Source organism: Sinocyclocheilus grahami, unplaced genomic scaffold (assembly GCF_001515645.1).
Source record: "Sinocyclocheilus grahami isolate Dianchi unplaced genomic scaffold, SAMN03320097.WGS_v1.1 scaffold57.1, whole genome shotgun sequence".
Lineage (NCBI taxonomy): Eukaryota > Metazoa > Chordata > Actinopteri > Cypriniformes > Cyprinidae > Sinocyclocheilus > Sinocyclocheilus grahami.
The window spans coordinates 544,645-569,327 of NW_015505236.1; the positions used below are offsets into that span (position 1 = coordinate 544,645).

Here is a 24,683-nt window from a genome sequence, read left to right on the forward strand (position 1 = left end):
TCTATGCTCAAAACCTAGTGACCCCACTTGCTTGTTTTAGCATCATAACTCATAAGCAGACTAACAACCCGTACCCTAGATGGCAGTAGCTCACCTCAGCTTGTTTATATATTCACAGCTGAAGAAAAACGAAACTGATCACGTTACTCGGATACTCTCAATAATGTTTTGACGTGTTTTTTTTAATACTTCTAATCTGTTTTATCTGTATGTGTAATACAGTCTAAGTGACATTTAAGAAAAATCACAATTTATTACGGACGGATGGGGTGAAGGTACGAAATTTACTTTATTTTTGACATTCTTATCTATGAGCACATTAACTTGCGCTAACGTTACCTGCAATTCAACCTGGAAATAGAGCACTATTACAGTAAGTATCATACCAATAAATGTATCTTTTAGTTATTTTCTTGAGTAAAAACTGCTGTGACAGATAGCAGACAAGTTAACGAGTTAAAAGCCACACTAATGCCAAAGTATCCCTCTACACAGGATTGCTAAAAGTATGTCGTTTCAAAGCATTTACTCTGTAATCACGGGTAAATCACATTATTAACCAAAGAACTGACAAATAATCATGATTAATGGCCGTTTAGAGGAAGAGGAGGGGCAGGTGATTCATCACAAGGGTTAAAAGAGCAAGTCAGGAGATATTTGTCCTCAGATAACGTTACTCAAATCAACAATTAGTGATGTTTTGGAGAGTAGACAGCACCAGGTCTGAGGAATCTGTTGATTTCTCCCTTTATGGATTTGTGAAAATATTTGCTTTCCTCAAGTTATGGAAAAACAAAGACAGAAAAGACACAATCATGTAAGTTAAAAAAAAGAAAAGAAAAAACTTAGCAAAACATGCATGATAAGGGATGTTTGTTGTCGTGGTTGATGACTCATGTTGTAGTGACTGTTTTTCCACAGATGTCCATTGTGTCGTGTTCCCTCTGGTAGGATGATCAAAAGCCAAGAGCAAGATGTAAGATCTCTTTCTTAATCTTTCCAGTTTGTCTGTGTGATGTGCAATGACAGATCTGAATATTGCACTTAAGCAGTGAGATCTTATGGGTTGAAGTCATTCAGATATTGAGATTACAAAACAGCTGGTTTGACACACAAGGTTTTGCTGTTGACAACAATGGGCTGCGGGATTGTCCTTTTTAAAGGTGTCATAAATGTTTGACATTTGTATATTTTGGTCTTGAAAATGTTTCTTTAACTTTTTTCAAAAGGAGTTCATTGCTGTGAGAGTTCAGGATCCTCGCGTTCAAAACGAAGGGTCGTGGAACTCGTATGTGGACTTCAAAATTTTCCTTCATGTGAGTAGTTTTGCCTCAAGGACTTCTAATATTACAAGATTATAATCTAATAATGTGACTCTTTCCAACTACCAAAGTCTTTTATTTAATACTTCATGAATAGACATGAAAACAGATTTAAATGTTCATTTATAATCATCCTCCCAGTTTTGGTGTTGATTTAAATCACAGCCATGTCCTTATATCCTTATTGCTTCATGGTGGTTTCCTTGCTACACGAGGTTTTGTTTTTAGTTCATTGCATTTCAATGAACATAATTTATGTGTATAATGATATTTAGAGGGCAGGACGGGCTGTGTCTGATATATTGTACATAATGCAATTTAATGCACACCAAATAAAATGCACACAAAACTGCTTCTATTGAAACTGGTATTTTGAAGATGCATGAAACTTTTGTAGATAAGCAGACACCATATTATATCACCGTCTTAATAGCCAAATACTGGCCGATATATCAGTCTTTCACTATATGCATTTTTATTCTTCTGCTCACTTTTTATGTGCCCTTGTGTTATCTCATCTGGTTACTTGGTTTCTGTCAACAGACAAACAGCAAAGCATTCACTGCCAAAACATCCTGTGTGAGGCGGCGATACAGCGAGTGTGTGTGGTTGAAGAAAAAACTGCAGAAGTACGCTGGTCTGGTGTAAGTTCCTTTGCACAAACAAATGACTGTATAGCTACATATACATATGTCTCAGCCAGTGCATCTCGAATATATAAAATATAATATACTTTTTTTTTATATGCCAGTTAGAAATTCTGTTTAAATTTTATTTACATTTACTGCAAGCAATATTAACAATTTGCACAGAAAAGTAGGGACTTTTTCTGCATTGTATTCCTTTTTATTTATCTTTATAGTAACCCATAATGCATCACTGTATTTCCCACAGACCTGTTCCTGATCTGCCGAAAAAGTCTTTCTTCTCGTTTATTAATGATGACTTCATTGAAAGGAGGAGAAAAGGTCTTCAGAGCTTCTTGGAAAAGTCAGTTCTAGCTTTTTATTTAAAATCTTCTAGTGCTTGCTTCTTACAAACATTTAAAAAATGGCATTGTTAAAAATAGCATGTAAAATAGTACAGAAATGTTCATTTAAACACACAATATTCCTGAAATCATTTGCTTTTGTCTTCCTATACAGAGTGCTGCACATGACAGTATGCCTGTCAGATAGCCAGCTCCATCTTTTCCTGCAGACTCAGCTTCCTGTCAAGCACATTGAGGATTGTGTGCAGGGTCACACCCCTTACACTGTGACTGAAGCCATTCTGACTTATGCTTCCTCTAACCGTGGCTGGGTGCAGGAGGAAGGGGACGGGGATGGGGCCCAAGATTTATGGCCCACCCCTGTTCCATATGAATCTGTAGAGAGGTATAAAAAAAAAAAAACATCTGCAAATACATAAAGCATTTGCTTATGTAATATTAAGATTACCTTCTTCTAATGATATACATCTCTTTACAGCCCTGCTCCTCACCTCCCTTCATTACAAAGTCCAGGAGCCACATCCAGTGGGCCTCTAAATGAACTTACAGATGTTTCAGACTCCGAGTCGAGACTGAGTGATGCAGAACAGACTGCACTTGACCTGAAGCACGGAATCGGCCATGAGCAGCTGCCTCAAGAGGGAGAGAGTTGCATTAAACTAGTAGTTGAAGTCCACCCAAACCTTGTTGGTTCTCTAGACACTGAGGAAGAGGATGGCTCAAAAGAAACGCAAAGGCTTGATGAAGATGCCAAAGATCTACAAAGTTATGATTGTGAATATCTAGCTCCACAGATAGACGGACTCTTTGAAGACGAGCTTCAGCAAGGAGATGCACACAATGAAGAAGATCTTGATCAAGAAACGTCTGTTGCCGAAGACGCAGTTGATGTTACCTCAGTAGACAAAGTCATCGAGAAAAAGATTGATGTCAATGAAGCGAAGAAGGGAAGTCAAGATGTTGGACTTGAACAGGGTAGCACAGTGAGACAAACCACTGACAAGATCCTTCATGAAGAAGATCCAGGAGAAAGGATCCATAAAAATGAAGGTACTCTTGATCTCAGTGCTGATGCTGAGAAGGTACTTGAAACCGCAGAAGATGTTGCACTCCATGATGCTCGTGAGGAGAACACACCAGATATTGAAGATCAAGATAAAGCTGAGATAACAGAGGAACATGTGGTCCAGGAGAATGGAGTCGGTGATGAAGACTGCAGCGAAGATGCTGCTGCCCAGGAAGAGGCCATGAATGAGAATGAGGTGCATGTTGGCAAAGTGAACAAGCTCAATGCAAAATGTCTTCAACCTGGCAGTGCCATTTTGATACTTGAGGGAATTGAGGAAGCGCTGAGCACGCAAACGGCCCCCGTGACAGAGACTGTCAGTAACCTCGATGCCAATACTGCTGATGTCAACACGCTTGTTTTACACTCCATAGAGATGGATTCAATGCAATGTCAGGAGACGGACAGTCATACTATCATCACTACACACCAAACAGATACTAATTCCCATGGGAATTAGTACAGTCATAGATTGGACGGAGTTATCAAAAAGTGCTCCCTTCAGCTCTTTCCCAGTCAACATCCAAGATGTTTTTCTACTGTGTGAGTGAGTGAGTGCATGTAACTGTTTTCAGCATTGATCCACTGTTGACGTGTTCAGTTACAGACTGTTTACGGAAGATACACAGAATGATTAGACCGGGCTGTAGTTTTTCCCTACAAACAATGTGAACAAACACAGATAATGCACTGACTAATGTGCCATTCAGGATTGTGAGCAAATTGCACATGCAACGAATAGATCTGAATCCATGGTAGCGGCGAGAAAAAGCAGTGTACATCACTATGGCACCTTGATTCTAATATTCACCATTCTTAATCAAAATATTTCTGTGTTTGTATGATTTTAGCAATAGTAATTACCCCATGGCATGTTGCTGATCTATTTTAGCAAAACTAGACTTTCTAAGGCACTTCCTTTTTCTCCCAACTGTAAAAACCTGTTGCTCTCACATGTTTGCTCTACTGGAACTTTGGGTAATTTAAGGGATAGTTCAGCCTAAATGTAAAATTCGGTCAACTTTTACTCCCCCTCGTGTTCTTTCAAACCTGAATGACTTTCTTCTCTGGACCACAGGATATTTGTAACCCTGGACCACAAAACCAGTCTTAAGTCGCTGTTTATTTGTAGCAATAGCCAAAAATACATTGTATGGGTCAAAATTATTGATTTTTGTTTTATGCCAAAAATCATTAGGATATTAAGATCATGTTCCATGAAGATATTTTGTAAAGTCCAACTGTAAAAATATCAACTTAATTTTTGATTAGTAATATGCATTGCTAAGAACTTAATTTGGACAACTTTAAAGGCAATTTTCTCTATTTAGATTTTTTTTTTTTTTTTTTGCACCCTCAGATTCCAGATTACAAATAGTTGTATCTCGGCCAAATATTGTCTCATCCTAACAAACCACATACATCAATGGAAAGCTAATTTATTCAGCTTTCAGATGATGTATAAATCTCAATTTCAAAAAAACTGACCCTTATGACTGGTTTTGTGGTCCTGGGTCACATTTGGAAAAATGTCTTTGAGTGTTTTTCTATCCAATGTTGTTTTGGACCCAACTTAAGTTCATTGTACAGTTAAAAAACATTCTTTTGAGTTTTAATAAATTTACGAAAATTACAAGGGTGAGTAAGTGATGACAGACTTTATTTAGGGGTGAACAATCCTTTTAATATAATTAAATTATATTGGTATGTTTAGTGTTAGTGTGGCTGTTAAGAATACCATTTTTTTAAATATATATTTCAGGGTCTTTGGTATCTAATTTCTTTGTTGCTTAATTTATGGTCAGAACACTAATTTCCATACAGAAACCTTATGAGCTAAGAAAAATAACCTAAATGCATAATAAATTACAGTGCATATTGTTTGGAATGATAATATATTTTATTTTCCCCATCCTGATTTAATGTTGCACTAGGTCAGGTAGGCTGCTCGTTGACTGTTCTATATTCTCCTGTGATGTGTTAGAGTGGCTGCTTGTAATACTAATATGGGAACAGAAACCCACTCAAAAGGGAATTGCTTGTTGATTGACAGAAAAGGGTACTACTTTATTTTCATAGAGAAGTTGATCTTTTATTACGCACAGATGTTATTTTTTTTCCAAATCAGCAAACAATTATGAATGCAAAGTAGCATTACAAATTCAAAGCATCCTACATTTTTTTTTTATTTGTTTTTAAAGGATTTAAGTTAAAGTTACATCTTTAACAGTAAGTTGTGAAGGGTATAAGAACGTCTCATTCGGCTCCACTCATAATGTGACATTTTCATATTCATTTGAATGAGCCACATCTGTCGGTCTAGACTACATTGTAGGTACATGAGTCCCAGAGCAGGTGTTCATTACTGTATGTATGTTTGGATTCACCAATGTGCTTACTAACAGCAAACCAATAAAGAATAAGAGGTTGAAATGGAACTCAGTGTCCACTGATTCCCCTGAGAGAACATGTTGGAAACCATGAGTGCGTTCACTATACCAACCAATACCAGTATATTAACGGACCAAATAAGTTTAAAAATGCCACTAGACAGTTCACACAGCCAATGGGAGCAGCCAATGAAAGCTGCATTTTAAAATGAGTTATTAATGTAATATTTACGTTCAAATGTGTGTTAAAACATGAATTGGATATAGATTTTAGATTCATGTCCTTTTGTCAGAAATGCTGGTAATATAATTAATGATTTTTTTGTTATGGTGATTAGCCATGTCATAAGTTAATCATTTTTTTTCAAAGTAATTAAAACCATTATACAGTTAAAAAGTTATACTGTCACAGTTATGGCAACAGTATTACCACAAGATGGAGACATGGTATCAAACTAGGGAAAGGGAAAGTCAGTTGTTATAATACTTGTTTTAATGTAACACTTTTTTTATTCATTTTGTCCTTTATATACTCAAAATCAAATTAAACACAATATTTCCATCTGTATCTCATACAATCATATTTGAATTGTCTAAAATATATACTCCCTAAATATAAAGGCACCTATAAAATTATAAAAACTTTTTTCCTTTCAAAATTAAATAACTATTAACTATCATTTTACAGTGCAGTACATTTATCATTTTTCATACAGTAATGTAAGATACATAAACCTTTAAAATAGAATAAACCATTATTTGATTATTTGGTAACACTTAAGTATAGGGATCAATTCTCACTACTAACTAGTTGCTTATTAGCATGTCTGTTATTAACATACGTATTGGCTGTTTATTAGTACTTATAAAGCAAATATTCTGCATGACTATATTCTACATTCCTAATCCTACCCAATAACTTTACTACCTTACTAACTATTAATAAGCAGCAAATTAGGAGTTTATTGAGGCAAAAGTCTTAGTTAATGGTTTGTTAATAGCGAGAATTGGACCTTAAAGTGTGACCGATTATTTCATATTGTTAGAAAATAGAGCTCATGATTTCTTTAGAAATATAAAAATCAGTTTGACCCCAGTTTGAAAATGCTTGGTCTAGTTCATAATGAAAAAGCAGAATAGAAATGCATTGCAACATCTTGGAATCTATAGTTTCCTGTTACACAGCCTTAGCTTTACACATCTTCTTGGTAGTCTAGTGTGGTTTTCTGGGACATTGCGCTGAATATTTGAACTATGCTCTTCCCAGTGGAGGAAAAAACTGTGCTTTCTATATGCTGATGTGATCTAGCCCATTGACAAACAGTGCTCAAGGCTGAGCCGACTGACTTCACTTTAAACGGTGACATCGACAGGCAGGGTTGTGTGGCTGGCAGCAGGGGACTGCAGCTGGATTCACGGTGTAGTCGGCCGATGATACCTTATCTGTGGCGATGTCCCATAGCAGAGCCTCCCTCTCTCTCTCCACTTCCTTCAGGACAGATCTGTACTCTTCACTCTCAGGGTTCAGAGGGGTCTCCTCTGCCTCGTCCAGTGAGAGGTCAAATATCAGAGGGGGGTTGTGATACTGCTGCTGTCCACTTCCTCCACCGCATGTCACTGATCCACCTGAGAGAGCACATCACAACCATTATACCAACCAAATACATCCATGCATGGAAGCAGTCAATGAACTTTGGACTAAAAGTTGCATTTCAAAATGAGTTATTTTCTGGTTTAACTTAAAGGGGTCATTTGATGCGATTTCAATTTTTCCTTTTTCTTTGGAGTGTTACAAGCTCTTGGTGCATAAAGAAGATCTGTAAAGTTGCAAAGACTAAAGTCTCAAATCCAAAGAGATATTCTTTATAAAAGTTAAGAGTCAACCACACCTACCTAAAACGGCTCGTTCTAACACGCCCCCACATGTCTACGTCACGATGTGGGAAGATTTGCATAATGCTGCCAAAATGTTCACGCAAAGAAAGGCTTAACTTTTATTCTCGCTGTAGTATTGTTGCTGTCGCCATGTCGTGAAGGCGCTGTGTTTCGTTGTGAAAGCGAAACTACTTTGTTTGGCCTTCCAAAAGAGGACGATATCCGCTTCGTCATGCCTAGAGCTGATCCGTGCTGGTCGCTGAGGAAATACATCAACTTCATGCTGTGGATCGCCAGATCGGCTTTCACCGTGGACGAAGCGGAGTCTAGCCCGGGGTCGTCACATGTGGTTGCCACAAGCCCACCGGCCGCTGCACACTCAAGCCGGCCTCCGCTCACTCTAGCCCGCCATGTGTGACGCTGTGTGTTTCGTTGTGAAAGCGAAACTACTTTGTTTGGTCTTGGAAACGACTAGAAATCAGTGGTTAAGTTGTATTTACAACACTGTTCCAGAACAGTTCACCCCAAATATTCAGATGTGTGCAGTGCATTTTATGGAGGACTGTTTCCTGATCCTGATAGAGTAGACTACAATGCGTCTAAAGTGGGACAGTTCCAACTTTGCAAGGACAGTCTGGCGCTTCTGACTCACAGACTGTAAGTACGTTTTTCATATTTAAAGGATTTACCACTGATGATTCAAACGCGAGTTTTGAGCAGTGTAGAGTAGCGCTTGTTGTTTGTCATTTCTCCGATCACAAATGCAGACATGGTTTTATGTTTACGCGGCGCGATGCAATGCAACGTGTAAAAAGACAGTATAAGTCATTATAATCCATAATTATGTCCCCACTGGATGCAACAAATGCCTTTTGAACCTAAACACATCTCATTACACCAAATACACAAAATATTGTTCTTTTTAGGAGCGTCATATGACCCCTTTAAGTAATGTTTTATACACAATTTAAACTGTTTCAAATACCTCAATTTAAAAAAAAATTTGATTTATTAATTAATTATTTTGCTGTTACATTACATTTTTTAAAAATAAATAGTTTGCTTAAAATGTCTATTTATTTGTCAATTTATAGAAAATTATATTTCTTAATTTGTTATTTCACTAATACATTTTAAACATGAATGTAAAAGTTTAAAATGTCTAATCATTTCTCAATTTAAAAAATGTTATTTATTAATTTATTATTTAGTGTTACATTTAACTACATTTTTAAACATTTAAATAAATACTTTAAAATGTTTTTGTTTTATTTAAAACTTTTTTGATAAATGTAATTTTAATATGTGGTATTTTGTATTTTATTCCTGTTAAAAACCAATGAACATTCAGTTTAAAAAAATGTAAATGTGACTTTTTAGTTTATTACTTTACAGTTACATTTAACTGCATGAATTAAAACATACATTTAAACTAATTAAATCAACAGTTTAAAATAATAAACAAAAGAAATAGATTAAAATAATTCTATGTATTTGTAAATGTAAAAAGAAATTATTAACAGTTTTGTTTCTTGAATTAATACACTGATTCTTTCATTTTATTTTTAACTGGTAATTAAGTCCTCAAAGTAAAATAAGTCTATTTTTCAATTAAAAATATATTTATTTACAGTTTTATTCTTGAATTAAAACAATGATTGTTTCATTTCTATTTTTAAGTGGAAGTCTTTAATAAACAGTAACCTGTGATGTAAAATGCCTTGTGATGTTTCAGCCTGACGGTTTGAAGGTCGCCAAACTGTCCTGCAGCACCGCTGTTTGGATGCATGAGACTCTGAAGACAGAAAGAAGAATTAACCGAAAGCCAGTCAGAGCAAATTTCACAAATGTTTGTTTTGGTCTGTAAAAGTGGTGTGTCATCTAAACACACTGTACCTTATGGCCTGTGTCAGAGTCGTTGAGCAGAATGTCAGTTATATCAGTGCCGTCATAGCGTCGATCTGATGGTGGTTTTACACCAGCCAGGGAGAGAATAGTTGGAAAGATATCCAGACCACTAAGTAGTTAAAGCCAGTCGTCATACAGTGAAAACAAAACAATCATGTTACACAATGTTCGTCATTTTCCAGTACCTCAGCAGGGCGCTGCTGGTGCTGTTGGGTTTGATCTTCTTAGGCCATGCGACCACTGTGGGAACTCTATGACCTCCTTCCCATGTGGTTCTCTTGGCTGAGCCGCCACCTGCTCCGAAAAATGAAAAAAGACTATTACATGATAATTCAATTAGTGAGTTTGTTATCTAAAACAACTGAAGAGAAGTCACAAGCAAGCATGAAATCTGCATCCACAGAAAAACCTGGATGTTCATTCATTAAATATCTTCTATTTATGGCAGATTAAATGTATGACATCTTATAAAAACAGAAAAAAGACTTCATTACCTCTGCTCGTCTGCCATTTTCCAACAAAAGGCCCAACATGCCCAGCAAACTGGCATTTCTGCTCCCACGGGCCATTGTCACCTTAGAAATCGATGCATTGTATTACTATTAAGGAACGTTTTTAGTAAAACAACTAACTCAACTGAGTCCTAAGAGTGAAATATGTATAAAATAACTCACCAGTGAACCATATCAATGTGTTTTCCAGCTGCTCAGTGCTGACCGCCTGCATGATTGTCCCCACCAAAGAGTCCATGTCACTGAGGCTGGCTGTGTACGGGTCTTGTGTGGTAACGTTTAGGAAGGCGTTATGGAACAGTGGGACATGCATGTGAGCAAGAGCCACATACAGTAGGAATGGCTGTTTCTTCGAAATACTACACGGACACATTAACACAAAACATTTTATACCATACGATATACAAATTGTACAGTGACAGAAAGATAAGTTTGTTATAGAGAGGCACAGTGTAGTAGTACCATCAGGAGATATTAGAGTTTTTTTAACACCACCATTCAAATGTTGGGGGATTTTTTTTTTTTTTTTTTTTAATGTTTGAGAGAAGCAGAAATCATCAGAAATCATAATGATATTTTTGTGGAAACTATGATACGACTCTTTGATGAAAATAAAGTTAAAAAGCAATTATTTTAATTAGAAATCTTTTGTTAAACTGTTATAATTAACATATAAGTGTCACTTTTGATTTTCTGCCAGTTTAATCCATCCTTATTGAATCAAATTATAATTTTTTTTTTTTTAATAAAGTATTGACCCCAAACTTTTGAACAGTAGAGTATTGGTATCAGTTGATATTGTACATTTAATTGTATATGCTCATTTACTCTGTTTACAGTTAGATTACCCCTGCCATCATCTAATGCTCACAAACAAATCATAATGATATTTTTGTGGAAACTATGATACGACTCTTTGATGAAAATAAAGTTAAAAAGCTATTATTTTAATTAGAAATCTTTTGTTAAACTGTTATAATTAACATATAAGTGTCACTTTTGATTTTCTGCCAGTTTAATGCATCCTTATTGAATCAAATTATAATTTTTTTTTTTAATAAAGTATTGACCCCAAACTTTTGAACAGTAGAGTATTGGTATCAGTTGATATTGTACATTTAATTGTACATGCTCATTTACTCTGTTTACAGTTAGATTACCCCTGCCATCATCTAATGCTCACAAATGGTTCATCTTTAAAAACACTAATCATTTAATAACACTGTTAAATGTTCTTTAGCAAATCCCAAAATATCCAAATTTTAGACTATCATAATGTTGTGATGTCTAAATTCACCTGTAGAATTCGAAACAATAGTTTGCATTTTTCAGTGTTTTATTTTTAATTTAGACAAAATATTATACAATATATAATATTATACCATGGACTGTCTGAATACTCAAATTTGATTGGCTGGCAGGTAATGATTAAAACGGTTTAATGCGCAGGTAGTTCCAAGTCAGTTTAATCACCGTTCTATATTAATGTGCTGCTTTAATTGATGCACACAAACACACACACAAGAGAAAGAGAGGTTGGCTAATGCAGATTGCACTGCGCAAACACAGAAACTGATCAACGCTGTCTCACGACTTTTATTAATAAAATAGCCTAGATACTAGATCACTACATTATATTCCTCAGCAACGAGGTGCTAAAATCACTGTTTTTTAAGTAACTAAACACAGCTTCATTGTTTGTAGAGATGCGCAGACGCAGGTAACGCACACACAACTGTTATCCCTCTCTCTTTCTCTCTCGATAATTCATTCAAATAAATGCTGTAATTCATTCAAATAAATGTGATCTTACCGCACTATTTCATCTCTGTGTCTGATTTCAAGCAGGAAGAATAGAGCTAACGAGCGGTAACTGACGAAATAACCGTAATTTTTACCCTTCAGGTCAAATATTGCGCTGCAAACATCAATACCAGCTTTAAGTTGTCAATGCTGGCAAATGACCATGGTATAAACAGGATAATGCACAGCTAGCTGTGCCTTAAATGATTTTAATGCCTTAATGCGCTTTACATTGGTTGGTTCTTGGCCTCCACGTCGTGCATTAAAATCGTTTAATGCACAGCTAGCCGTGCATTATCTCTTAGGTATTTAATATACTACATAATATATACTATTATTATATATTATTTAATGGTTACTAGCCCTAACATGAAAATAGTTTACTGAATTTTAATGCCAATATATTATCTATTGATTCAAACAGATTTATGTGAGGACTGCAGTGATACTGGCTTTGAACTGTCACAGGTGTCTGTATAAGTACACAGTTGAAATGAGAAACTGATGAGAACTGACCTTATATTGACTGGTCAAAGTCCCCTGTGTGTTGCAAAACTGTTTTTATAATCCATTTTTAATCAAGAATGTTTTGTCTTCACACTTAATTCCTAAAACCTGTTTAAGACCATTTGAATTTACATATATTTTACCAGGAAATTCAAGTGGTTTAATAACCTTTAAAGGGGTCGTATGATGCTATTTCAAGTTGTCCTTTCTCTTTGGAGTGTTACAAGTTGTTCGTGAATAGATAAGTTGCAAAGTTGCAAAGACTAAAGTCTCAAACCCAAAGAGATATTCTTTATAAAAGTTAAGACTCGTCCACGCCCTCCTAAACCGCCTCGTTTAAACACGCCCCCACATGTCTACGTCACTGTGTGGGAAGATTTGCATAACACTGCCCAAATGTTCACGCAAAGAAAGATTTGATTGAACTTTGATTCTCGCTGTAGTTTGTTGCCGCCACCATGTCGTGGAGACGCTGTGTGTTTTGTTGTGAAATCGAAACTACTTTGTTTGGTCTTCCAAAAGAGGACACAACTAAAAATCAGTGGTTAAGTTGCATTTACAACACTGTTCCAGAACAGTTCAACCCAAATATTCAGATGTGTGCAACGCATTTTACGGAGGACAAGACCTGTTTCCTGATCCTGGGAGAGTAGACTACAATGCCGGTGTTCTGACAAATAATGCTGACTCACAGACTGTAAGTACGCTTTCATATTTAAAGGATTTGCCACTGACGATTCAAACGCGAGTTTTGTGCAGTGTAGAGTAGCGCTTGTCGTTTGTCGTTTCTCCGATCACAAATGCAGACATGGTTTTATGTTTACGCGGCGCAATGCAACGCAATGTGTAACACAGTATAAGTCATTATAATCAGTACTTATGTCCCCCCTGGATGCAACAAATGCCTCATTTATAATGGGTTTTATTGGTTTTGTCTTGTCACGCCGGGACAAGGCATCACAGTATGGTAAGGGGCTTAACAATTCTGACACACGCTTGAGGCATTCGGCCAATCACAACGCACTGGATGGCTGGTCAATCAGAGCACACCTCGCTTTTCAGAACGATGAGCTTTGTAAAAATCGATGCGTTTCAGAAAGGCAAGGCATAGAGGAGCAACAATAATGTAAATTATGTGTATGTGTATGTGAACCTTAAACCGCATAAACACATTTCATTACACCAAATACACAACATAATGTTCTTTTTAGCAGCATCATATGACCCCTTTGATAACAGTAATTATAATATTAATACTACAGAAATTTTGGGGGAAAAACAATATGTGCAACAGAAAGTAAGTTATTAGACATACTTACAAGCACAATATTTTGTTTCATGTCGGTATTGAAATCAGAATATAGGTATAAAATCATATATAGAAGTGGTGAACAAACCTGGCTGTGAATATCTGATTGACTGCCGCTGTGGCATATCTGTCTTTAAGGCTCCATGTGTCCAAGGGTTGTTCAAATATTGTCTCATTTTCTATCAGAGGCAATGACACTTTAGTGTAGCATTCGTCATGCTTCCTGTTGAGAGAAGATCTTTCAACATATTTGAGGCGTACATAAAAACTCAGGCTAAACGGCATTTTATGTGTTTTGGAGGCAATGACACTTTAGTGTAGCATTCGTCATGCTTCCTGTTGAGAGAAGATCTTTCAACATATTTGAGGCATACATAAAAACTCAGGCTAAACGGCATTTTATGTGTTTTGACACATCATATATATATATATATATATACAGTATATAGAGCCTGAACAGTAACACAAACCTAGAAATATACTGACTGTGGAGACAGGGAGGACAGCTGGGAAGGTTGAGACCTGGTTTGTCAGTGCAGCCCATGTCGTTACTATAAGGAATACCGAAGTAATAGTCAAAACCTGTAGTGTAAACACAGAAAAGTGAGCATTTCCTCATGACATGGCTTCAAAAAAAGACATAATGTTAGACAATAAATACAATTTATATATAAAAATTTAATTTAATGTGGAAAAAAATAATTCCATGTCAACAAAATTCTAATAAAAATTTTTTTTAAATGAAGTAATATGATTTCTTTTTGTTTATTAATACATTTGTATTTCACTGTTTTAAGTAACATTTTCATCACTTGAAATATAAAAAATGTTAACTAAAATAAAATAAAAACTTTTTTTTCATTAAGTTAAACTTGATGTACTAAAATAGCTCAAACTAAAATCAAAATAAATCAAAATAAATTCATAAAAATGAATAAAAACTATATAGGCATATTTAAAATAATAATAATGACAAAAACACAATAAAATGACTAAAACTTTAACTAAAATGTACATACACATTAACATTTATGTAAACATTTATGTAACAATATTAACATAAAATCTACAAATTAAAACTAATTTTTAAAAAAGTTGCTGGATTTTACCTCTATGAACAGGATTGTAGGAACCATTGTGTCCAAGGTGCCATTTTCCTGTTTTACAATCAATATAAGTTAACTGGAGATAACTATAAGATTGAAATATTATTACATATAATAAGTTTAGCTTGGGAGGCTTATTAGTTGTCAAGGCGACTATGTTTATTTGTTAATCAGGAGCTAATCACAGCACAGTGTGGAGTTCATTGCTCTCAAGATGTTAATCATGTTGTTCTCTGCATGTTCTTTGAGTTTCTGTGCTTACCGATAATGGCTGTATAATAACCTGCATCATGTAAGAGCTCAGCAAACGTTGTCTCATTGAGTGGCAGCCCTCCGACTGACCCCACTGCAAAATTATGAGTGACCCCATTGCGTAGCCCATGTCTGCCGGTCAGGAGGGCAGCACGTGACGGCGAGCATGTGGAGGCAGGAGAGTGGAAGTCTGTGAATCTGCAAATCACCAGACACAAGCCCCAACAATTAGACATAATAATGCACAAAACTGTGTCTGAAATGATAACACTACCTTTTGCCTTTCAGCATTAATGAGTCCAGCCAGGGTGTTGGTGTAGAGTTGTCAGGCCTGTTCACCCAGAGGTCACCCCATCCAATATCATCGGCTAGGATAATGATGAAATTGGGTCGTTCCTTTTCACTAGTTTTGTCTTCCTTTTTAATATGGCTTTTGATGTGATGAATCAGTCCAGAGAACAGAAGCAGTAAACACAATCCAAACTGTGCCATGTTTATGCTAAATCTAAAAAAGAAGACGACATTTAAATTATGATTTATTTGACACATAATTACTAATACACTGATTGCTACTTAGCATACTCCGACAAGGGGAAAAACAACTATAAAAACAGCATGATTAATAAATCAGGCAACCAAATATCTTCAATGGGGGTTATTATTCTAGTTAACTCAAATTAAAACTATTAAAACATTTGTTACTTGAAATAAAATAAACATTAATTGAAATTAAATATTTTAAAAATATTATTTGATGTTATTTATTTTCTCATATTATTTTATTTCAGCTCTCATTTCCATTTTAACTTGATGTACTAAAATAAAAACTAAAACTGAAATAAAAATATGTAGACATATTTAAAAATGACAAAACGCACAACAAAATTACTAAAATGTAACTAAAATGAAAAAGCAAAACTAAATAAACTAAATATGAATAAAAACTAATATAGTAGGGGGCCAGCATTGGGGGCCAAATATTGTTTGATTTCAAACTCACAATTTTTGTGGGGAAAAAAAGAAAATATGCATTAAACAAAATATAATACTACGTTAACTTCAATCAAACTAAAAGTAAACATGTTAATTTATCCCTCAAACATTTAAAAGTATTAAGTCAATTTAAAATGTAATGTAGAGAAATATGACTCTGTACATTATTAATAGTTATTTTAACAACATAGCAACTTAATCATTAAGTATCTAATTACATTAATATGGATATTTCAGACATTTGATAGAATATGTAATGGATCCTGCTTCATCTTTTTATCCATCAAGGATTTCTCATCTTGAAGAAGACTGAAGACCCATGAATTACATTACATGAATCTACTAATGTCATGTTAAAGCCAGCATGTAATGTAGAATGTAATAATGATATGGTCAGTAATGATCGGTCAAACTAACAGTACGCTATAATCACATAGGAACCAAACGCTATCTGAGGTTGCCCTTTTTCATAGCATAAAGCCCTTTGGACGTCTCTGAGGAGAGCCTTTTCACTGTTGGGTTTGTCAGCAGATCTTGCTGACTGTTATATAACAAACTTTACCTAATGCACCAGTCCGTTTTAAACATTCAGTACAGTCACTCCTGCAGCTCCCACTTTACACTATGGTGCGGGAGAAGAGACGGCATGTTCCTTTGACATTCCAGCTCACTCAGCTTCATTCATCATTGACTGTAAACCAATCCTCAACTTACTCAACAGCTGTAACCTCCCACCATAGAGGAGCTCAGTGTTTTGAGACAGTGGAAGCAGTACAGCAGTGGAGTAACAACGTTCCTCTCAATGACAGGAGAAGGTATGCTTTTTTGTTTTTGTTTAGTTCTGACTGTTCAATGTTACAGTGGTTAAATGACTACTACTAGTAAAGAAGTTAAACAATTCACATGGGCCAGGTAGGGCGCGCGCCACACATATGTATGCAGGTCAGGAAGACACAAAACCACACGTTTATATTTGTATAGAGTTCCTGACCATAGAAACGAGCACGTGGCAAGAAGCTGAGCAAACACGTCCATGCTGGAATCATGATGGAGCAGGTGGTGACTCACCTTACTTTTGATAACGGACAAAGAGATTTAGACCAAAACAAACGCATTAGAACATGAACATTTTTAAATCAACTTAACTTAATATGTGTCTAACGAATGTTTATTTGTAACAATTACGTCATGCCACAGGTGTGATGCTTTGAGGAGTTAAAGCAGTAACGTTTTTGACTACGTTTTGTGGTCTGAATATGATAGTAATGGAGCTGTTCTCAAATAATGTTAGCTGTCCTAACATTGGGAAAGACTGAGAAGGAATTTAACAAACTTCAGATTCGATATGCATTTTAAACACGATACATTATGACTTATAATAATATTATGAGACTAATTACTCCTCACCTAATATTTCAGTCGTTGTTTGTTGACACTCGTGTCCCTCCGCCCCTATCACGACGTAACATCCCTCTGGTAACGCCCCTTGCGCTGTGGTTGTTGCTGTTTTTCACCCAGTGATGTTTCATATATTCAGTTTATTTTAAGTTTTAGCTTTATTAATTTGGTTCTGTGCAGTTTTATTAGTTTTTGTCATTTTAAAATATTTCTATTTAGCTTTATATTTATTTCAGTTTTGGTTTTAGTCATTTCAGTACTCATTTATTTCAGTTAGCTGCCTTAGTTCAGTCATTTATATCAATATTAACATATATTGTGATAATATGATCAATATGATACATTTATTTCAGCTTGATTTTAGTTAACAATAACAACACTGGTCTCTAGCACACATCAGAAATTCAACTTAACAGAAACCTCTGTCAAAACCTGATAGGCTACATGAAATGGTTAAACTAATTGAATAGCTGATATTGCAGTTTTTTGAATATAGTTGTTTATAGAATGATTTGCCATGTACATCCGAGTTAAGTTTTTCATCTTCGACAGTGTCTACTTTAAAATTAAATGTCTCTTTACAAGTGGGAATGATCATGGTTGTGCCCAAATAAGTTTATACTGATGGATCTGAGTGGCTGTAAAAGTTAATTCACTTATTTACTCACTATAGCTTACCTTTATCTGAACTTTTTTGTCACATTCACAGGTCGCAGGTCAAAATGGCACAGTGTATTTTCCGAATAAGAGGTTGCCTCGGCTCTAAAGTGTACTCGGAGGTTCCAGATGGTGGTTGGGGTTGGATTGTGGCTGTGGCCTTTTTCCTTGTGGAAGTGTTCACTTACGGCAGTGTTTCTCAACCCTGGTCCTGGGCGCCTCCCAGCACTGCACATTTTGTGTGTCTCCCTAATCAAATACACCCGATTCAACTCATTAGCTCATTAAAAGAAACTCCAGGACCTGAAATGGGTGTTAGATAAGGGAGACATACAAAATGTGCAGTGTTGGGGGGCGCTCAGGACCAGGGTTGAGAAACACCGACTTATGGGGGCTTATCAAAAGTTTTGGGATTTTTCTCAAGGACTTAATGAGTGACTTTGGCGAGAGCAACAGTCGAGTATCAAGGATAATTTCAATATGTGTCTTTGTTATGACTTTCACAGGTAAGCTTGACTCCTCTTAGCTGTATGTTTACTCTTTTTTTATATGGGTTCATTTCTGTAACTTTGCCATCCATGTCTCTTCAGCTCCTTTATCATCAGTGCTGAGTAATTGATTTGGCTTCCAGCCAGTTGTGATATTTGGAGGATTTCTCATATCTCTGGGCACAATCTCAACAGCATTCACCAGCTCCATCAATCAGATGTACCTCACTATTGGGATTGTGACAGGTAGGTAAAGCCTTGCACTATACATACACAACTGTTCAAACATTTTAGTTAGTAAGTTTTTTTTATATTTAATATTTCATTCAGGAAGGATACATGAAAGAGATAGTTCACCCAACAATGAAAATTACCCCATGATGTACACCCTCAAGCCAGAGGAGACTGGTTTTCCTTTGCTGTAAACAAAACTTGGTTCTCGATCGTGAGACTAACATATTGTCACAGGAGCTTTTGCTACGCCTATGTCCCACGTCATCCACTGGAACGCCACTCTCTCATCAACGGTTATAAAGTTTTAAATATGGACAATATTCTTACACAAACACATCGATTCACTTCAGAAGGCCTTTATTAACCCCCCGGAGTCGTGTGGAGTTTTTTGATAGATGTATGCACTATTTTTGGGCTTCAAAAATTAAATTGATGAAAAGTTACAGTAAATACATTTATAATGGTCCAAAAGATTTCTATTTCAAATAGATGCTGTTCTTTTGATCTTTCTATTCTTAGAATCTTGAAAAAAACATTTATCAGGGTCTCCACAAAAATATTATTCTGCACAGTCATGTTCAACTTTGATAATAAGTTGTTTGATAAAATGTTGTTTGAGCACCATATCGATCATATTTGAATGATTTCTGAAGGATCACAGTGAAGAGAGCAAGAACAGAAATGTATGCAGAGGAAATATCATACCTGTCTGAAACATTGGTTCCCTGTTCATTCTTTTTTTAATTAACTGTATTATGTCCATATGTTATTATGTTATAACTAATCTGCTCCAGGATTGTAAGTATAACATTTTACAATATAAACTAATAATGTATATGTTTGATTTACTATCTAAAGGCAAAACCAAGGTAAACAAAGCATCTAATGATTTTAGATGCCTCTTCCTTTCTGTAGGGCTGGGCTACTGTCTGACATTTCTGCCAACCGTCACAATCTTGTCCCAGTAGTTCAGCAGGCGTCGTTCTGTGGTCACAGCCATGGCCTCCATTGGAGAGTCATTTGCTATATTTGCTTTTGCTCCAGGTCAGTGCAGGCATGCTCATCTGCAATGTAATACCATCACATATTATGAGTCAATTATGTTAAAATAAGTGTGTCATAATAGTAACACACAGAGTCAAACATGTTGCTTTCTTGTTTCTGCAGCCTTCACAGCTCTTAAGAACTTCATTGGCTGGAGGTACACAATGGTGGTGATTGGAACGTTACAGGGCATCATTACCTGTGGGGCTCTGCTCTGTCCCATAGTCAACTCATCAAACCAGACTTCTTCAACAGGAGCTGAGCAGAAGATCACATGCTCTCTTCCTGAAGAACAAATGCAAGGCTCTGCTAGCTCTGGAGATTCAGGTGTACAGTCACTTGATGAGCTGAAACAGGGTCTCTCTCAAATCTGGGAAGGAACAGAGAGAAGCGGAACCACTTCAGATCTCTTCAAAACAACAAGACGTGTCAACCAAAAATATGCTCCTGCATTTTACTGTACTAAAAGAAGGCAGTTTCTTATGTTATTCAGCCTTTGGCCTTTTCGCAACACTGGGCTTTTTCACCCCACATCTGTATGTGGTGGAGCTCAGCGCCAGTTTGGGTACCGAGAGGGACAAGACTGCCTATATGCTGTCAACAATGGCCATTGCTGAGATCTTTGGACGTCTCTATATTAGATGGGTTCTGAACTGGGGGCGTATCAGAAAGATCTTCGTAATGGCTTCTGGGGACTGGCGTGTGCTGTGTGCTTTACGGCTTCTTACTTGGGAACATTGCATCCATGCACATCCCAATGTTGGCCGAGGACGATGTCGTAGGGATCCAGAGGATGCCCTTAGCTGTAGGCGTCTACATCTGTATTCAGAGCTTTGCAGGTCTGGCTGGTCCTAGGAGGTAAGAAGAATTAAATGTTTTGCGCTACCATTCAAAGTTTTGGGGTTAGTAAGGTTTTTCTGAATTCTAAATTAATGACTGTTTTCTACTGTAATATACACTGCTAAAAATGGAACACTTAAGCTTCACAGTGTAACATCAAGTAATTTAAACTTCAAGGGTATCAATCTGTCCAGTTAGGAGGCATAAGTGATTAAGAATCAGTTTCTCCTGCTTTGGTGCAAATGAAAGTGACAACGGGTGCACTGGAGAGGCAAAAACAAGACCACCCTCCAGGGCTGGACTGGGACAAAAAATCGGCCCTGGCATTTTTTGGTTCAGACGGCCCACCACCACTTCGATATATATATATATATATATATATATATATAAGCTCAACAGACTCGTGTGTGGTTGGTTATATATATATATATATATATATATACACTAGTCAAAAGTTTTTGAACAGCAAGAGTTTTAATGTTTTTTAAAGAATTCTCTTCTGCTCACCAAGCCTGCGTTTATTTGTTTCAAAATACAGCAAAAGCAGTAATATTGTGAAATATTTTTACTATTTAAAATAACTGTTTTCTATTTGAATGTATTTTTAAAATGTAATTTATTCTGCGATTTCAAAGCTGAATTTTTAGCATCATTACTCCAGTCACATGATGCTTCAGAAATCATTCAAATATTCTGATTGGCTGCTCAAAAAACATTTATTATTATTATGTTGAAAACAGCTGAGTAGAATTTTTTCAGGTTTCTTTGATGAATAGAAAGTTCAGAAGAATAGCATTTATCTGAAATAGAATTGTTTGTAACATTATAAATGTTTTTATCGTCACTTTTGATCAATTTAAAGCATCCTTGCTAAATAAAAGTATTAATTTATATCATTTCCCAAGGAAAAAAAATATATACTGACTCCAAGCTTTTGAATGGTATGTGTAGCCTATAATGTTACAAAAGCTTTTTATTTCAGATAAATGCTGATCTTTTGATCTTTTTTTATTGGATCTTTCTTACTGTTCAAAAAACATTTGACTGGTAGTGTATATATGTATGTATGTACGACTGACTTTGTATTTAATGTGAATTTAATAACAATATTGTAAGTTACTATATTAGGCTATAACATTTTCATTTTACAGAGAGCAAAGGACACTTTCACTTCAGTCTAGCCAGAGTTCAGGCACTCTCAAAAACTCCCATATAAATCACTGAAGCTGTTCACACTGTGAAATGAATATCTTACTTACATTCACATGCACATCTGCACAGTCAGCTAGCAAGTGAACAAAACAAGCGTTTCAGTGATGACTCATCTGAACGTCTCTGATTGCCCATTGCATTCATAAGCTCAACAGACTCGTGTGTGGTTGGTTATAATGCAGCGCTGTACAAACGGGTCTGTCTCTGGCTCCGTGCCAGCCAAAGCGCGAACACAGATTTGAATAGCAGCTGCAATAGCAACTACTCTCTTCTTCTCCTCCTGCCTTGTTCTTTGGCCCGCATCACTCACCGCAGAGCAAGCCTGTTCTTGATAATGCTGCTGTGAAAACGTGGGGAAAAAGCCGACGAGGAAGAAGTTGGGGTGAAGCGAAATAAAATTGCTTAAAAATCAGTATCAGAATCCAATTTGCTAGTTAAAAAAATGAAAGAAAGAAAAGAAAATCTGATTTCTGAATCAGCTATGATCGGCGCATCACTAATTAAAATACTAAGTAAAAGGCCTCAAATTTGAAGTACAATCTGGGATGTCTTTTTCTATCAATTCTTCAATAGGTAGATCTTGTCTTTCATAAAGGCCGAGGTCAGGGATCTTGGGCCTAAAAAGTTTGGTGACCACTGCTCTAAAGAAACAGGATTCCTTAAATTATCGTCATTGATATCGTAATCGCATAAATATCAGAAATTATCGTGATATATTTTTAAGACCATATCGCCCATCCCTAGGAGGACGAGAGCGTCGGAGTTTATGTGGTTAGAAGAAATCTCTAGCATTAATTCTGATCATGGCTTGTCATGAAAAACGAAGACAGTATGACGTCGACTGCAGGACTGTGTGCCAAATCTTCTGACACTGCCAGAAGTTTGTCGGAGGGTCAATTTGATCGCAATGGCCATTAATCAGCTGTCGGTGAACATGTCAAACTAACGATCAAAGACTACAGATTTTAGCCTCTTTATATCCACCTTTTTCTTGTCGTAAAAATGGGCGCGGCCATTTGTAAATTATATGGGTCTGGCTTCCGGTCTCATCTGCGTCCACTCCGTCCAGCTATTTTTAGCTGAGCAAAACAGTTCGTTTTGCTGCTTGATTTTGAAAGTTGTTGTGTCTTATCATATTATTTTAATGTATTATCATTATCATAATGTAATTATAAACACACTGGTTTGTAGTGCAAACAGTTTTACCTTTTACTGCATGTTGTTATTCTCTTCGTTATTTACCTATAGCGGCTAATGAACCGGAAGTCTCACCCATAGGCTTACTTCCGCGTTGAAGAAAAAGGTGAATAGGCGGAGCAAAATTCTTCATCGCTCCGTCTATAGCGCATTGTGATTGGATGTTTATGCTGTCAATACAGTCCGAAAAACCAATGGGCCACTGACTGCTCGCTGTCCGTGCGTGATGGTCATCTGGAGAAAAAAAAAAAAAACTTCTGTCGGCCCCTTAAGTGCCCCTTAATTTCCCCACCGGGAAAATGCCCGGTATGCCCGATTACCAATCCAGCCCTGCCACCCTCAAAAAGCTAATGGTTTTGCAGTCGGTGGCCACAGACAATTGCTCTCTCGTTATCCTTCCTTACTGATTTGTCTTTAGTTTTTTTGTTTGTTACGGTTCTTCTCACTATTTGTAGCATGAGGCAGTACCTGCAACACAATCAGGTTGCACAGGTAGTCCAGCTCCTCCAGGATGGTACATCCATACATGCCATCACAAGGAAGTTTGGTGTGTCTCCCAGCACAGTCTCATGAGCATGGAGGAGATAGATGGAGACAGGCCATTACACGAGGAGAGCTGGACAAGGCCGTAGAAAGGACTGGTATGGAGGGCCCAGAGCAGGACTGCTATCTGATCCTTTGTGCAAGGAGGAACAGCCCACCCCCACTTCGATATATATATATATATATATATATATATATAAGCTCAACAGACTCGTGTGTGGTTGGTTATATATATATATATATATATATATACACTAGTCAAAAGTTTTTGAACAGCAAGAGTTTTAATGTTTTTTAAAGAATTCTCTTCTGCTCACCAAGCCTGCGTTTATTTGTTTCAAAATACAGCAAAAGCAGTAATATTGTGAAATATTTTTACTATTTAAAATAACTGTTTTCTATTTGAATGTATTTTTAAAATGTAATTTATTCTGCGATTTCAAAGCTGAATTTTTAGCATCATTACTCCAGTCACATGATGCTTCAGAAATCATTCAAATATTCTGATTGGCTGCTCAAAAAACATTTATTATTATTATGTTGAAAACAGCTGAGTAGAATTTTTTCAGGTTTCTTTGATGAATAGAAAGTTCAGAAGAATAGCATTTATCTGAAATAGAATTGTTTGTAACATTATAAATGTTTTTATCGTCACTTTTGATCAATTTAAAGCATCCTTGCTAAATAAAAGTATTAATTTATATCATTTCCCAAGGAAAAAAAATATATACTGACTCCAAGCTTTTGAATGGTATGTGTAGCCTATAATGTTACAAAAGCTTTTTATTTCAGATAAATGCTGATCTTTTGATCTTTTTTTATTGGATCTTTCTTACTGTTCAAAAAACATTTGACTGGTAGTGTATATATGTATGTATGTACGACTGACTTTGTATTTAATGTGAATTTAATAACAATATTGTAAGTTACTATATTAGGCTATAACATTTTCATTTTACAGAGAGCAAAGGACACTTTCACTTCAGTCTAGCCAGAGTTCAGGCACTCTCAAAAACTCCCATATAAATCACTGAAG

At 36.1% G+C, this 24,683-nt stretch overlaps 2 protein-coding genes and 1 pseudogene across 7 annotated transcripts; 2 read left to right on the top strand and 1 right to left on the bottom strand.

The window, feature by feature from the left end:
- The first annotated feature begins 128 nt into the window (after positions 1-128).
- snx11 (sorting nexin 11) lies at positions 129-4,480 on the top strand. Of its 3 annotated transcripts, none has more exons than XM_016270496.1 (7): positions 129-373; positions 922-976; positions 1,230-1,316; positions 1,866-1,966; positions 2,217-2,312; positions 2,468-2,698; positions 2,792-4,480. In XM_016270496.1, exons 2-7 carry the CDS (start codon positions 953-955, stop codon positions 3,837-3,839), a joined length of 1,587 nt encoding a protein of 528 aa, XP_016125982.1. In that variant the 5' UTR covers positions 129-373; positions 922-952; the 3' UTR covers positions 3,840-4,480. The 3 variants fall into 3 exon arrangements, with proteins under 3 accessions (XP_016125982.1, XP_016125983.1, XP_016125981.1); XM_016270497.1 differs by having other exon boundaries at positions 129-275; XM_016270495.1 differs by lacking the exon at positions 129-373 and adding an exon at positions 626-817.
- LOC107584082 (arylsulfatase G) lies at positions 2,627-18,188 on the bottom strand. Of its 4 annotated transcripts, XM_016270501.1 has the most exons (13): positions 18,111-18,188; positions 15,316-15,546; positions 15,052-15,239; positions 14,793-14,840; positions 14,154-14,265; positions 13,772-13,906; positions 10,227-10,423; positions 10,047-10,127; positions 9,738-9,846; positions 9,541-9,661; positions 9,349-9,439; positions 7,117-7,395; positions 2,627-2,688 (listed from the first exon to the last, which is right to left on the bottom strand). In XM_016270501.1, exons 2-12 carry the CDS (start codon positions 15,531-15,533, stop codon positions 7,118-7,120), a joined length of 1,578 nt encoding a protein of 525 aa, XP_016125987.1. In that variant the 5' UTR covers positions 15,534-15,546; positions 18,111-18,188; the 3' UTR covers positions 2,627-2,688; position 7,117. The 4 variants fall into 4 exon arrangements, with proteins under 4 accessions (XP_016125987.1, XP_016125985.1, XP_016125986.1 ...); XM_016270499.1 differs by lacking the exon at positions 2,627-2,688 and having other exon boundaries at positions 6,799-7,395; XM_016270500.1 differs by lacking the exons at positions 2,627-2,688; positions 18,111-18,188 and adding an exon at positions 17,442-17,501 and having other exon boundaries at positions 6,799-7,395.
- Positions 16,804-20,731, top strand: LOC107584083 (monocarboxylate transporter 7-like; annotated as a pseudogene).
- The last annotated feature ends 3,952 nt before the right edge of the window (positions 20,732-24,683 follow it).